At 39.5% G+C, this 15,345-nt stretch overlaps 1 protein-coding gene across 7 annotated transcripts; it reads left to right on the top strand.

The window, feature by feature from the left end:
* The first annotated feature begins 1,277 nt into the window (after nucleotides 1-1,277).
* On the top strand, nucleotides 1,278-15,206 carry p4ha2 (procollagen-proline, 2-oxoglutarate 4-dioxygenase (proline 4-hydroxylase), alpha polypeptide 2). 7 transcript variants are annotated; one of them, XM_027011005.2, is made up of 16 exons: nucleotides 1,669-1,773; nucleotides 3,597-3,757; nucleotides 5,717-5,815; nucleotides 6,837-6,933; nucleotides 7,087-7,238; nucleotides 8,756-8,911; nucleotides 9,698-9,937; nucleotides 10,021-10,220; nucleotides 10,415-10,591; nucleotides 10,903-10,973; nucleotides 11,168-11,267; nucleotides 11,730-11,783; nucleotides 12,718-12,783; nucleotides 13,774-13,842; nucleotides 13,958-14,054; nucleotides 14,450-15,206. In XM_027011005.2, the coding sequence occupies exons 3-16, from the start codon at nucleotides 5,737-5,739 to the stop codon at nucleotides 14,518-14,520; spliced, it is 1,629 nt and encodes a 542-aa protein (XP_026866806.2). In that variant the 5' UTR covers nucleotides 1,669-1,773; nucleotides 3,597-3,757; nucleotides 5,717-5,736; the 3' UTR covers nucleotides 14,521-15,206. The 7 variants fall into 7 exon arrangements, with proteins under 7 accessions (XP_035383282.1, XP_026866806.2, XP_026866810.2 ...); XM_027011009.2 differs by lacking the exon at nucleotides 3,597-3,757 and adding an exon at nucleotides 12,595-12,654 and having other exon boundaries at nucleotides 8,756-8,893; XM_035527389.1 differs by lacking the exons at nucleotides 1,669-1,773; nucleotides 3,597-3,757 and adding an exon at nucleotides 1,278-1,361.
* Nucleotides 15,207-15,345: the final 139 nt, after the last annotated feature.

The following is a 15,345-nucleotide window of genomic DNA, read 5'->3' on the forward strand; positions in this document are numbered from 1 at the left end:
GACAAGAAGAAATGAACAAGCACTTGCTACATTACCCACACAATTCATAGCATATTATATACACAAGGGGAAAAAAAAGTATCTCCAGGTCAATTTATTCTTATTACAAGATCTGAGATTGTACAACAAAACACACTTGAAGGCTTAGCAGTGCTACATACAGGACATCTACAACACAATTCATACATAAATAAACTTGGGGTATTTTACCCTCTACTCAATCCAAGGGCAGTAGCAGCATTGCTGCATTTTAGAAATTTGTTCTTGACCAGCACAAACACTTAATGCTCTATTGTACTTAAAGATCTGTCCAATAATGCTTGCCCCAGCCCATCATTCAACAACAAACTCGACTGAATCTAACATTTGTTCTTCTTGTGTGCTTAACTTTCTTTTTACATTCTGGCAAGCATTCTTTCCTCTCTTCTGTGGCTGTGAGATCTTCTAAACCCCACTGCAACAGATGTGGTTTTAATATTCATGCACTCATGAACAGTTTAATTAGATAGTTGGAACCAAATTCTGTGGAGTAGAATAAATAACAGCTGAACTCCAGAAGCTGTGGAAGCCTTATGAAATACCTAGAACTGTTAGATGACGAATGGTTTATTTGGAGCACACTTTTAATATTTTGACAGTGAATTGCAGGGAACAAAAAGGGATTGACAATTACTGCCAATTATGGACAAAGTAATTTATATTTTCATGTCTGTGCTTGTCTGTGCAAGATCCTTACAGAGTCAAGCTTTTGACTACTCAAAGAAGCCTTTTTGAGTTGGTGCAGTTTGCTAGTTGTACACAACTTTCTGGCTGACTTCTGCTAACTGTAAATCCTTGCACATAGTAAAAACGGGATTTTTTTCCCCAGTATTTTTTCTGATATGAACGGGCTATTTAAAGGTTTTAGTCGTAAACTATTTTGTGTAAACAAAACAAATAAATCAACAAAGGATGTTCTTCCAATTGACCATTTTTGCTATTGAAAGCTGAGTTCTGCCTCAGAAGCACAAAATTGTAAGATACATATACATAAAACATCTTTGATCTTTGGCAACGTGTACGTGAAATAAAACACGTAACTCCGAAAATAGAGAACAAATACGTTCGTAATAACACTTTTTAGGGCTTTACCAGGACACGATTTCAGTGGTTATAACCCCTTAGAACATAGAGGCAACACATGTTCTAACGTTTCGCAGCTCACTTGCGAACGTGCAGTGTGTCATGGTGTTATTTACCGTAAATTCACGTCAAGCTGTAGATTAGTTCTATCGCTCCGCACACAGCCTCGCTGCCAGTCTACACCAAACCAGTGGCGAGTGTTGCTTTTGATAGAAGCCTGGATCAAATTTCCAGCCAAGGTTAGTATTCAGCCAGTGCTGCATTGTTTTATTGGAAAATTGTCATTGCAAAGACATGTTAGATCAATCCAAATATTTGTAGGTTTGGCGCGCCCAGTCTCTGGTGTCAATAAGATAGTCCTACGCTGTAATGGACTGTATAGGTGCTACATAGCAGTAATAGAAATGTTGTGACTTTAACGGTTTAAGTAGCCTGCAAACAATTCATACTATTCTGTAGGAGCCCTTGTTTTTTATGTTTACATGCGTGAGGAACGATATTGCGCGTTTTGTAGAGGATTTATGTTTCAATCCAATAGGCTAAAATGTGTGTGGCTCCTGTACGTGGCAGCCAAACAATCTGTGCAAGTATTTGGAACATAGCGGAAGAATCCAAGAGATTTTTAAGAATCTGCGTTTTTAAAAAAGAAAGGTAAACTCTCTTATTTAGTAACATCTTGCATTTTACGGAAACCGTTTTCCATATTTACGGTTTTCATGTAACCTATTATTCAAGCATCAAAAGTTGTTCACAACTAAGCTGACAGTTTCTTTCCCCTAGAACGTATGTTTAATGTTAAATACTAGTGAGTGTTTTTATACGAGCATGTGTTACGTGTAGACTCTTGAAAAAAAAAGCTTGGCAGCTTGTAAAGCTTTAAACCAAATTATTATTGAGTTTTAATGTTGCCTTGAACATCAGTGTAGACTGATCATGATGTTGAATACTGCTCTACAGTGATTTGGAAATTTCTAGAAACATTCCCAAAGTTCCTGACGCCGCCTTTGTAATTGTACAACTTTCGCGAAAGGCGGATCGGTCCTTAGAGCCTAGACAGAGATTCTATGAGCTTATCGATAGCTGGACCAGGGAAATATGTTGAGCGATACATCAATGGGATGGCACAAAAGAAAGCGCTGTTCTGATGTTGGTAAAATGTAAACGGGAACTCGTTATTAATGTCCTTAAAACATTTTTGCAACTAGTGTTAAAGGTTTATGATCCTTTATGAGTCCTGTTTAGTGTTGCTCTTCGTTTTTTAATCTTTTTTTATTGCCTAGTGAATTTGTCCTAATTTATCATTTCGTCAAAAACGTGCCTGAACCGGTATTATGTGCCAGTCTGTGCTACTACTTTTGCCACATCAGCTCCAGTATTGTATACACAAGAATCTAAATTGTAGAATAATTTAGACCATGAGGTCCAATAATAGCAGTGCGTGAAGTCACAGCCCACTGGTTTTTTGTTTGTTTGTTTTTTTTGGTCCAAGTCGGTTCATTTGTGCAATGCGTTGTTTGTGGTAGTAAAATAAGAATGTAGTTGTCTGTGTGTTCATTGAAAAGAAAAGATGGACTCACTACCAATGACCCGCTCGCACTAAGATGAAGTCTTGGCCTCCTCAGCCTGACTCTTAGCGTGGAGGCGTGGTGCTCTAGGAGTGAGACTACACTGGATAACAAACTATATATTTGTGTGGGGGTGTGTGTGTGTGAAGATTCCAGGGTACCGTACTAAAATGTAGAGTGTCCTGACGTGACGTCATGGCAAATGTCTGTAGAATTTTCCAGCTGTGTTTTAATAAGTTGGACCACTTTCTTAGCTGTGATGACTCATGATATTGCAATGTTGAGGAAATTACTAAAGGTGTTCCCATCATTCCTCATATCCCTTCAGTTTACTTTCTATGCTTACTGCATTTTCTTTTCTTATAGAACTTTAATTTATGTTGATTTACTTGTTCACATTGATGTTTGTTGTTTTATTTCTGATTAAAAACCTAAAGAAGAGGCACAGCCCTCTTTCACACTCATTGATGCAGGTTCAGCAAACTTCCCTGCTGCCTTTTATATTCCTTTATTTCATGCAGTTTTCACTGAAACACTGCAAAAGCACTTCTCTCCCATTTCCCATAATGACAGATGGAGCGGCGGAGTGAAGGTCGAGGCTTTCCAACAACTTGCATTGCTTAAACCTGTCCCTTTTTGGGGTGAAATGGAACAGGACTATCACTAGCAGCAAAGGCAGTGCGGTAATGGAAGACACTGGGACTTCAGTAATGCAGAAATCCTAAGAATTTTGAACTTTGTGGAAGCTTGTACATTGGTTATGAAGTCTCTGAAGTGAGAGTCTGATCAAAGCAAAGTCTAATCAAATCCTCTGAAGTCTTGGGAAAAGGCAGGGATGGTAGGAATAACTGAACATTTTGTGGTTTGGTAAGAAGTCCCAATTCAGACTTGTCATTTGTGTTTCTTCAGTAGTGGAATGAAGTACCCGGATTAATCTGATCTGCAGAGTCTCTCACTGCTCACTGAGCACCTACATGTCTCACCAGCAGACCTTGTGCACCCTGGTCACCTTCACTGGACTTGTGCATATCACCCAACACTCTTCCCCTTGAGTATACTGGACCTTGCTGGTATTAATTGCATATTGTATCTATATTGTGGTGTGTTGTATTATTGCATTTTATTCACTGATCCAGTGTGAGAGCCATGCTCTTGTTGCATTTGTATTTCATTTAATTATATTGCGATCAGTTATCATAAAATTTGGGCCTATATCATACATGGCAAAATCAGCTACTGCATGAACGCTATGCTGGAGTCACAATTTCGCATCTGTGATGAGCTGCTGGGAGGGTTTAAAAAAGGTTTGTGCCAAAATGCAAAACTCTGGTGATAATTGGTTTTGCACTTATCACAGAATGATAATTGTTTGTTTCCTATTTGACTGTTGGGAAAGTAATCTTGCTTGTAGGTCTATTTTGTGCTATTGGGAATAGGAGGTGCCAGCTGGGGGGGGGGGGGGGGGGGGGGTGTTGAAAGAGCTGCCTCAGGACAGCAGTGCTGCATGTCTGGATAGGCTCGCTTATAAAGATACAGAAAACACAGTGAAAACCCAGCTTACTTTTTCTCTACATGTAAAAATGGGAGGTGTGCTAAAAAAAGGAAATGTTACTTCCTTTTGCTGTACTTGCATATGTTTTTTTTCTTTCCATAAAGTGCAAGATGGGCTAGTGCTTAAATGAATTCCAAACACTTTCAGCAGGGGAAAAAAAAACATGAATCCTGCTTCACTTTTCCATCCAAAAAAGAAGGGAGCATGAGAAAAGGAACACCTGCAACTAAGAGAGAGAGAGAGTTTTCAGATGTTGAAGAGGGGCTGAGTTAACAGTTTGCTTGCTCTGCAAACTTACTTGGTGTGTAAGTCTAAGGGTCTTTGGGATAACGCAAGCTTCTCCCACTTAAATGTTAGCTGTTTTACCATCTGGCTGATGAGTGCCTGTTGAAATGGAAAAGAGCTACTGGTGAAGTAAATACACATGCATTCAGTGACATGTCAACTGTTCACATTTGCTATTGCCTGGCCTTTGTAATTCCCTGTCCCAATTCCCTGGCAGGGATGACAATCACGCTTGCATGCTAACAGAAGTTTGTCATTTACTGTAAGAAGGACTGCAAGAAGTTCTAACAGTTGACGTGCACAACTGACCAAGAGCATTGGTCATTTCTTCTAATGACTGAGCACATTTTTTTTTAAGTATCCATGAAAATAATTGAATTATTGAAATGGTAGACAGCTGTGCTAGTTATTGCTTGGATCTTCATTTTGTAGATGTTCAGTTCAACATGCATTAAGAGCTGGGTTTGGGTCACAGCCACTTTAATCCGTGACGAGTGCACCTAGTTCTTCTGGTTGGCTTCTTGTTTCTGTGCACCCAGCCGCTTGAGCTTGTACATTTTTATTACTTCCTTCTTCTCACATCTCATTCCAGTTCTGTTAAAGCTCATGTATGACTGTAGGCTAACAGTTTTTCTATAGAAACTAATGTTTTCTTTAGTTTTTTGGATTTATGTGTGACATAGAGGCTTATCTTACCCAGATTTGACCCAGATGTGAATAAAAACAATACAAAGAGGGAGAAAGAAGAAAAAACCTCAATAGGCTGTTTGGTCTTTAATGTATCCTTGTGTGCCCTGCTCTTTTGTGTATCCTGTAAATATGCTATATCAATATGCTATATCAATGAAATATATTATTTATTATACAAAATGTGTATTAATAGTCAATAGAGATCAGGTCTTGCTGTTCACAGTATTCACTGGTTTCTGTCTTGGAGCAATGACCTGATGTACACTGCAGATGTCTAGATGTGTTTAGCTCAAACATCTGTGGTCCTTTTGACCAGCCTCTGGAAACTCTGACAAATGCTTGTATTGTTCACTGGCCTACTATGAGCAGGGAAGTCTGAAGTGCCTTGCAAAGAAAAACACAAAAAGATGTGGGGTTTTTTTGGGGGGGGGTGTGGGGGGGGTTGATTCTTGTTATTGCATGGCATGCAGCCCCTTGTATATATGCATCTTTCTTTTTTTAGGAGGAACCTGCCTCAGAAAGATGCACTTCCTGGCTGTGACTGTATGGGCAGTGTGCTGCCTCTTCTGTGGTATACATGCAGAGATATTCACATCAATTGGTAAACCTACAGCTTTGTTTCATTGTTATTTGTGGGGTTTTTTTTTTTTTTTGGTCTAACCATTCTTATTTAAAATATACATTTATCAGGAATTGGCATTCTTAACACTTTTATGATTTTAAGATCCAAATTTGGGTTTCTGCCATTTGAGTTGGGGATAGATGGATGGATAGATATATTGAGTGTTAAGGGCCTTGCTCAGGGGCCCATCAGTGGCAACTTGGCAATGGTGGGGCTTGAACCAGCAACCTTCCAATTACAAGTCAGGTACCTTAACCATACATCAAGTATTGACTCTAACCCCTGGTCCTGAGGCTTTAATCTCACCCATTAATGTTTCCAGCTGTTTACTCTTTTTGCCGCCTGTTGTCAACTGTTGATTTAGAGAACTGAGATTCAACAAACACAAGTACACAAATGTGTGCAGAGTTCTAGTTAAGTCCTCTTTCGGAGAAAATGGAAAGTTTTCCTGGTCTCTCATTTTCATAGTCTGTTCTGAGCCAGCAGTTGGAATAGCTATTTCCCATCTCAAAAAGTTGTTGCAGGCCCACAGTCAGTATGTGGTGGTAATTGTATGCCATCCAGAACTAGAAGTAGCTGGGTGGAGACCCAACTCCTATACTTTTTTTAAGACACCATTTCTAAATATAGAACATGGCAGTATGTGGCCTTTTTCTTTTTCTACTTAATTGATCAGAGAAATATGAATTCTACAAAGAATATTAATTTTAATGCTATAAAAGAAGAAGCAAAAAACATCACTCTAAACTGTTCACATGCATATGACCCAACTCTTTCTCCAGAGTAGCATATTACCATTTCAGCTGTGGTCTGCTTACCTCAAGACATCTGCACTGTAATTCTGGCCTGCTTAGCTCTGCTTTAATATTGATAAAAATTATTAAGTGTTGCTCTAATTTCAATATTTGTATGTTATACAATGATTATACAGTTTGGGTTTTTTTTATTCTGTTTTGTGTGTTTGTTTAACCAATCTTTTGCCCTCATTGCTTGCCCTTAGGACAGATGACTGACCTGATCTTTACTGAGAGGGAGCTGGTTCAGTCCCTGAAGGAGTACATCCAAGCACAAGAGTCCAAACTTGAAACAGTGAAAAAGTATGTAGTTCCCCAAAACATATGTGGCGCATGGAGATTCCTTCCAGTCATAGTTGCATTTTATTTGAGATGCAGTAAGGTGGGGGAAAATAGGGTGTATATTAATATTTTGTTTGTGTGCTAATGTTGGTCATTTTCTGGGCCCTCACACAGCTGGGCTAACAAGCTTGATGTCCTGACACGTACCTCCACTTCGGACCCGGAGGGTTTCCTGGCTCACCCGGTCAACGCATACAAACTAGTGAAAAGGCTCAACACAGAATGGTCAGAACTGGAGAGCCTGGTGCTACACGACCCTTCTGATGGTAAAGAATAGTCTTGAATTTCATTTGGAGAGAATTCGGCTAGAAATTTTGTTTTGGGCCATTAAAGTCCTACAGGTTAGCTAAATTTAGTCAGAATGCCAGGTTTTGATGACGAAGGAAACATTCCTTGTTTAGGATTCTAATAATTAAAGCAGCTGTTTAACATTTTAAAAAATGTAATTATATTAATTAAACTGGCTAAATGTTTCTTGCATTTCACTGCTTGTTAGCCATTACTAGCATTGTTGGGTGAAGTGTTCCTTTTCTTGTCCTGCTGTAGTTCACGGTTAGGTTTATTGTGTAAGGATGAAAAAAGAATCTATGCTAATACAACCTTGTCAGTATGAGCGAGCAAGCTGAACCTTGTTATTTCTCAGAAACGCTAGCATACCAAAAGAATTGCATAGTGAGATGTATGTTTTGAAGGATAGGTTTTTGACAATGTTTTGGTGAATTTGTTACAGAAGCCAATTCCAAATGTGTTGCTCAGTAAAAGGTCCAGTGGGGAAAAGAACTAGCATGGCAGTAATTGTCTTTTTTTTTTTTTCTTACAGGAAATGTCTTTCATCTAATTTCAATGCATGTACTAGAGTTTTAACCAGGCTGAAAGATTCCTGAATTAAAGCTGTGGGTTCAGACAGACATCAGTAGCCTATATTCTCATGAAAGCCTGTTCTCTTGACACTGATTGTTTTAATCTCTGAAACATTCTAAGGCAACATATGTTTTAAGTGTTGTCAGCAAGAAGCAAACTGCTGAGCCACCATCTGTGTATTACATTTCTTGCATAGAAGGGAGCTTTCTGCATACATAACGTTCTTTGACATAAACGTCCATAACGTTTAAATGAGCTCTTGGAACAAGAGAAGGGGAAGGTGTCTTCTCTGCTCTGCCAGCTGGAGGGCGTTACCGTGGTGATGAGGGGAGCAGGCCGCCATCGATGATAATGCAGCTCCGCTTGCCTTCTGCTGAACACTGGCCTCCGTTTGAACTCCGGCCCTCTGAGAGCATGTGCTCACTTGTTGCCACGTAGAGTGTTTACAGCCGCCTCAAGATGCGTTCTTTCATGAGAATACAAGGAGGCTGAGAGAACAAATTCCACTCATTTGGGGAGGACAGAATGTGATTTGTTACTGTGTAGGGATCTGGCATCTCAGTGTGGGGCAAGCGCATGATAGCAGATTGGGGTTTTGGCTATTTCACAAGAATGATGCAATACCGAAATAAATATTGATATAACAGATGATTCCTGTAGAAGCTCATGGGTAACTCAAAGGAGTTATTCATTGGCTATAAGCATGAGGGGGGCACATTCAAGTTCTCGCTAGCCCTCTACAGTAAAGTACTACTGTACGACTTTGCTTTGAATTCTTCAGGAGCAACAAGCTGGAATGCTTCGGGATGAATGAATGAGGAAAATGTGGAAAAGGCTTTTGATGCCTAATTTGTAATATGACTTTATTGTGCTAGAGTTATACAAGCCTGCCCTCATCTTTCATTGCATCATTGTTCTCTAGGTTTCATCTCGAACATTTCAATGCACAGACAGTACTTCCCTGATGCTGAGGACGAGATGGGAGCGGCCAAGGCTCTGATGCGTCTCCAGGACACGTACCACCTGGACTCTGAGAGTTTCTCCAAAGGGAAACTGCCAGGTCAGGGGCGTATCCCTGGTAACTGACTCCCCCCCCCCCCTTATTACCTTTCCCTTTTTTGTAAGTCCATAATATTAGCATTTTATATAATTATTGATAAAAACATTTGATATAAACATGTTGAAGTTGTCATTGTCTTTCCAAGTGTTGGATTTATATTTATTACATGTGCATCATGCAAAGAATTGCAACCTTGAATAGCTGTTCTTTATTGCCTTAAGTATTTGTAACTTTGGAGATTACAGTGCTGCAGCAATAAATTCTGGTTATTGTCAATCTGCTAAAACATGCTGAAGACAATTAATTTAATTAGTTTTCTCTTTTTGAAATCTTTGAGTCCTTTTAAAATCTTTTTTCACTCCCATCTATATTGTCAACCTTTTGTATATCAAGAAGTATCCAGTCATTATATTGTGGCACATTACAGCACATTGCAATGCTCCTCCTGATGATCCTGATCTACCTTCCTGCAGTTTACTTAAATCTTTAAAGCATAGACCTTTAAAACCTAGACCTTCTCCAACTCCATGTTCAACTCAAGACATTAAGAACATTTGTAAAATAAAACCAAAGAAAAAAAAATTGAGTTTTTGTAGTGAGGAGGCATAAAGTTTAATGCTTATCTAGTTCTAACACAACTGGTATTTTCTTGTTTGTCATGTGAAAAAGCAATCTGGTCCATACAAAATGTTTGTCATTTGTGGTTCAAAAGTTCAGGTATAAACCTGAACTGAATTTCAGTTGAAACACATTTCAGTAATAAAGACTACATTAACTCAAAACTCTTCAAACCTTGGTCTACAGGGGTGCGCTACAATGCCTTCCTGACCGTAGATGACTGCTTTGACATGGGGAAAACTGCATACAACGAGAATGACTACTATCACTCGGTGCTGTGGATGCAGCAGGCACTCAGGCAGATGGATGCCGGAGAGGAATCTAAAACTTCTAAGGCTGAGGTCCTAGACTACCTCAGCTACTCTGTCTATCGTATGGGTGACCTGCCACGAGCCATCGAGCTTACCCGACGACTCCTGTCCATTGGTAATCTTTCTTTAAAACAGAAGTAGTTAAAGCAATGGTTCCTGAACAAAATCATTGAACCCTTTACCTCTGTGCACTGACAGATCCCAGCCACCAGAGGGCAGGAGGGAACCTGCGCTACTTTGAGCAGCTGCTCTCCAAGGAGCTAAGGGAAAAGGGTCATGACGAGCAGGAGCCTGCCGACGAGAAGCCCATTCAGCTAGGAACCTATGAGCGTCCCAAAGACTACCTGCCCGAGAGGGAGATTTACGAGTCGCTGTGCAGAGGGGAGGGTGTCAAGATGGTGAGCATCCATGTGATAGAAGGGTGCAGTGGAGATAGTCAGAGATCGCAAAGGATTTGATTAATTTACCATGATGGTTTGTATAATACCAGTACAATCTTTGTAGCGTGTATGTAACATGTCTTAGCAAGGAAATGTAAGATTGACAGACTGTTTTAAATGTTAGATGCTGAGCTAACTGTGGCTTCCCACAGACTTCACGTAGGCTAAGTAGGCTGTTCTGCCGCTACCAAGATGGGAACCGGAACCCTCGCCTCCTTCTCAAGCCTATGAAGGAGGAGGATGAGTGGGACAATCCGCACATCGTCCGCTACCTGGAGGTTCTCTCTGATGAAGAAATCGAGAAGATCAAAGAGCTGGCCAAACCAAGGGTAAGCCTTAAGCAATCAAACTACACAAGCATGGGTGTTTGTTCAGATTATACAAACTGACAATGAAGGCTGGAGGTTATGCTTTTGAAATCCATTTTACTAAATGTTTTTTTTTTTTAGGCTATATGCCACCAGACGTTTTTTTTCCCACCTTCAGACTCTTGACTTTAGAAAGATTTGTCTAAAGAGTCTGTTGCACAACCAGTCTGCAACAGTGTTAATGGTTGGTCAGTGGAGGCATTTGAAATTCGCTTTATTGTAGAAAAATATTGATTTGATACCCTCTTAGTGCGATTGATTTTTCTGTCTAGCTGGCGAGAGCCACTGTGCGAGATCCAAAAACAGGTGTCCTGATAACAGCACATTACAGAGTGTCTAAGAGGTGAGTCAGCAAGAATGACACATCTTTCTCCGTTAAAACCTGAGCGTCCATTCAACAAACCTGTCACCATAAAAACCAAAGCTGTAACCATGAGAGTGTCTGACCAATGAATTTAAATCAGAAGGTGAGGCATGTAGGTTGGAGAATGGAACCATTGCTTTGCTGTTATAGTCCTGTGTGTCTGTAACCTCCAGCGCATGGTTGGAAGCAGAGGAGGACCCAGTCATTGCACGTGTTAACCAGAGAATAGAAGATGTTACCGCTTTGTCAGTGGATACTGCTGAACTTCTCCAGGTTTTTAAATGCTTTATAAAACTACACCTTGTAATATAACTTCCTTTGAAGTACCATTTGGGATCCAGCTAGATACAGTTTTGTTTTGTTTTTCTTTGGCGCTGTATAGGTTCTATATTTTCTTTTCACTCTTTTACCACTCTTATATCCTTCATGTTTACATGTCTGTGTGTTGCTACACATAAAACATTGTCTACATGTAGATCTGTAAGTGTCAGTCATTTGAGTCCCAGGCAGAATGTTTGAAACACAGGGTTAACCTCTTAGCCTTGTTACTCAAATAAAACAAGACCTATTTATTTATTCTCAGTTGGCTGTTGGTGAGTGCTCAAATAGCTCTTTTGCTTTCACTGGCTTCTTGTTTGCAGTGAACGAATTATCTTGTTCATGTTGCATAAACAGATCTATGGTTTTGGCATCTGAACGGTATGTTTTTTATTTTTTCTCTCTCTATTTGTGCAGGTGGCTAACTATGGGGTCGGAGGACAATATGAGCCACATTATGATTTCTCCAGGGTAAGTTTGTTGTACACAGCTTTGCAAAGCAACAGTGTTTTTGTGTGAAACTAAGAACAGGCCTGCTGCTACACTCAGGCTAGTATTATGTTACATATCATCATTATGTATATTCGCAAATGTCAAATATCGTACCAGGGCTTATTAAGTGACAATTTTCAATTCATATTATAATCATATCATCGATTTCTCTCATTATTTGAGATCTGAATTTCCTAACAGTGTAATAAATGTATATATTCACAGTTAAACATAATGTTGGAAACCACTAACAAAAAAGTAAATAAATCCAACCTCCTTTACAAAAGGAAGTGAGTATCATACATTAATGTAATGCTAATTGTGGACCACATAGAAATTGTTAGTCCACATAGAAAATGGATTTAGAAACTACTAGTTTGTAGATTAACTTATGGGTTTCTTTTTTGGTACTTCACTGCAAATAGTTCTTATTAAGACGATGGACTTCTGTGTGCACATTTAATATATATGTAGTGCTTAAGCGTTATAGATTTATCTCTGACTTTTTCATTTCTGTTGGTTCACAATTTAGTGTTACCATTTTCTCCTTAATTTTTTACATACAATTGCGAACCAGGGGCTACACTGAGAGCAAATATCGCAGACACCTGGGCTTACCGGTTTAGAATTTAGTTGCCCAGGAGTTTGCAACCCAGTGCAGTGTCTGTGTGTAGCTGCTATGCTTTGCCCCAGTGTATGTTTTGTCGAGGCTCCATTGTTGTGTGGTGAGTGGCAACCCCTGGGCCTGTGCACTTCAAATTGGGTTTAAAGTTGCGAATATCTGTTGCAGCGCCCTTTTGACAGCAACCTCAAGGTTGATGGAAATAGGCTTGCCACCTATCTGAACTATGTAAGTACACGCGTGCTTTGAAACAAGCCCCCTGCCTTTCACTCTGAAATTTTATCTTCATAGAAAGACGAGCCAGAAGCTTTCAAATCGTTAGGCACAGGAAATCGGGTGGCTACTTATTTAAATTATGTAAGTATGCAGCCCCTCGTCCTGTGGTGCCAAAGTCACGCCGAGACACTCTTGCGAATGCGTGCAACTGTCCTTGCCATAGCTGGCTTATTTCACCAGCACACTCCCTGTAATGGACTAATTGACTGACATGGTAATTACAGTAAGTTAAGATTGTGGCAGGCCAATTAGAATGTCTATTAGGAAAAGCAATGTGCCATAGAACATGCTGACTCTTTATGCTGGGCAGTGTGCATATGCCTTAAATATCAGTCTTTAAAGTTCAGTTCTGTAGTGTAAGGCTGTGGTGTCTGCTCCAGTGCAATATCAAGAGTTATATGAACTTGTTATTGCATTTACCTTTGCAAAAAAGAAAAAAAGAATGCCACTTGTTTTGTATTACTTACTAATGAAAAGAGCGTGTTATACTGTGCATGACTATGTATGTGATGAATAAACCGAACTTGAACTTGAGTATGTTATCATTATCATTGAAAATAATCATGAGGCTTTGAAACAGTTGCTTTGTTAACCATTAACTCAGTTTAATTGATAGTAAGTTATCAAGATAACACACAATCTCATGGCTCAGTTCCACTGGGGACCGAAATTACACATCAGTCACCAGTGATTTGCAAACAGCTACTGTTTTATGTTCTCTATCTCGGATGCACTTGATGCAAATGTAATTAATTATACATATCTTATTAATGTTTATAAATGTTATTCCTGAAATATTAACTTCATTTTAAACTAGATTTTTAGACTATGCCTTGTTTCATTGCTATATTTTAGGAAGGTTACAAAATATTCAGTTCCACAATATATCTGTTCTTGTTTGCATATAAATATAACTATAATTGTCAGCATTCGGTTTGTATTAGATTGAGATACATATTGTGGTGGTACATGCAGAAGTAATACACTTAAAGGTATATTGTATCTTATGAAATTGGACCAAGAACGTAGTGCAGGTCATTGCTCCTAATATGTTTTGTCTGTTTCTGGTAGATGAGCGACGTCGAAGCTGGTGGAGCCACTGTGTTCCCGGATTTCGGAGCTGCTATCAAGCCAAGAAAGGTAGGATCCTCTTTACCTGTCCTCACCTCCATATGCTGCTTCATTAGATAGGCAAGGAGGTCATTAACATTTATTGTGTCTGTACGTTGTCTCTATTTCACTGTTGTGCTGCCAGGGTACTGCAGTGTTCTGGTACAACCTCTTCAGGAGTGGAGAGGGAGACTACCGAACGAGGCATGCAGCCTGCCCTGTACTAGTGGGGAGTAAATGGGGTAAGTAGGAGGGGCACAACACAGTTTAGATTAATGATGGAGGTTCCTAACACAGTGAAAATAAGTACTATTAATGCTGGTGCTCAAGACTGCTAAAGTTTTTCTGACAATCAAACTTACCAGTTATCTCATCCCATCAGTTTTATGCAGAAACAATGTTGTGCAGTTTTAAAAATAATCAAATTGCCCCCACCTGTCATGGTGTATTACAAATCGGCTTTATCACACACACCTTATTTCAACAAAATGCTACAGCGTTACAAAGTCATGTCCAGGTGAAAAGCATTTTTCACCAAAAGATTTTACTTGGAAGAAGTTCCTTCAGCATGAATCAGCTTTTACTGCATTATAGTGTACATCCCTTTAACCTCCACATGTTCCTGTGTCTTTGGCAGTATCAAACAAATGGTTCCATGAGCGAGGGCAGGAGTTCAGGCGACCATGTGGCCTCACAGAGGTGGATTGAGGTGACCTCGCCGGTCTTAAACCAGCACTCCGCTCCACCTGCAATGCTTGGACTGTGACACATAACAAACCCATACACCACACTCCGAACTCTGGTGCTCTGGTCTTGGATGTCATGGTTTACTTTTTCAGACTAAGTCAGTCAGCTTTGGTAGCCATGTTGAACACTTGCGTTTTCAGAATCTGTGGTGATAAGGTCACGGTAGCCGTCACACTTTGTAAGGCATCCAAAGTTCCTGGCCTTAAAGGGATTTCCTTTTTTTGTTCAACTGTCAATATTTCTTTTCTTTCTTTTATTTTTTTCCATAACATATACTGTTACTTATTGGGTGCTGGAGTGTTTATTGTGACTATTGTGCATTTTGTTTCGTCAGTAAAAAGGCCCAGCGAAGCTTTTGTCCCCTGTTGTCCACATTGTGTGCCAAAATAGAAACTGAGGAAGAGGAGAGGAGCTCGTTGGAATACAGATACACTTGGGGTTCACCTTAGTCTCCATTCGTTGAATCAAAAAGGGGTTGGCTAGAATTTAAGATTGCTAACTTTTTCAGAAGGTCAAAATATTTTTGTTGTTCTTTTGTTTTTTATTTATAGAATGCATAAATTATTGTACTGTTTTATGGTATTTCATGTTTTAATTGCATATACAAATGTAATATATGCTGTACAATAAACAGTGTCCCTTTTAAATGGTGTGTATGTGTGTTTGCAACGCTCATGAATGACCTGGTTTATGGAATATTGATCGACAGTCTGTGAAGGTATTATTTGTTGAAATTCATACTTTTGGAAAACTTGAGGCCTGTTGGACGTTGTTCATTGCACCTTT

Source organism: Electrophorus electricus, chromosome 6 (assembly GCF_013358815.1).
Source record: "Electrophorus electricus isolate fEleEle1 chromosome 6, fEleEle1.pri, whole genome shotgun sequence".
Lineage (NCBI taxonomy): Eukaryota > Metazoa > Chordata > Actinopteri > Gymnotiformes > Gymnotidae > Electrophorus > Electrophorus electricus.

Coding starts and splice junctions, on each gene's coding strand:
- p4ha2 (XM_027011009.2), top strand. CDS start 5,737: ATGCACTTCCTGGCTGTGACTGTATGGGCAGTGTGCTGCCTCTTCTGT. Junction 7,239..8,755: donor GCTACACGACCCTTCTGATG/GTAAAGAATAGT, acceptor ATTGTTCTCTAG/GTTTCATCTCGAACATTTCA. Junction 10,221..10,414: donor GAGGGGAGGGTGTCAAGATG/GTGAGCATCCAT, acceptor GGCTTCCCACAG/ACTTCACGTAGGCTAAGTAG.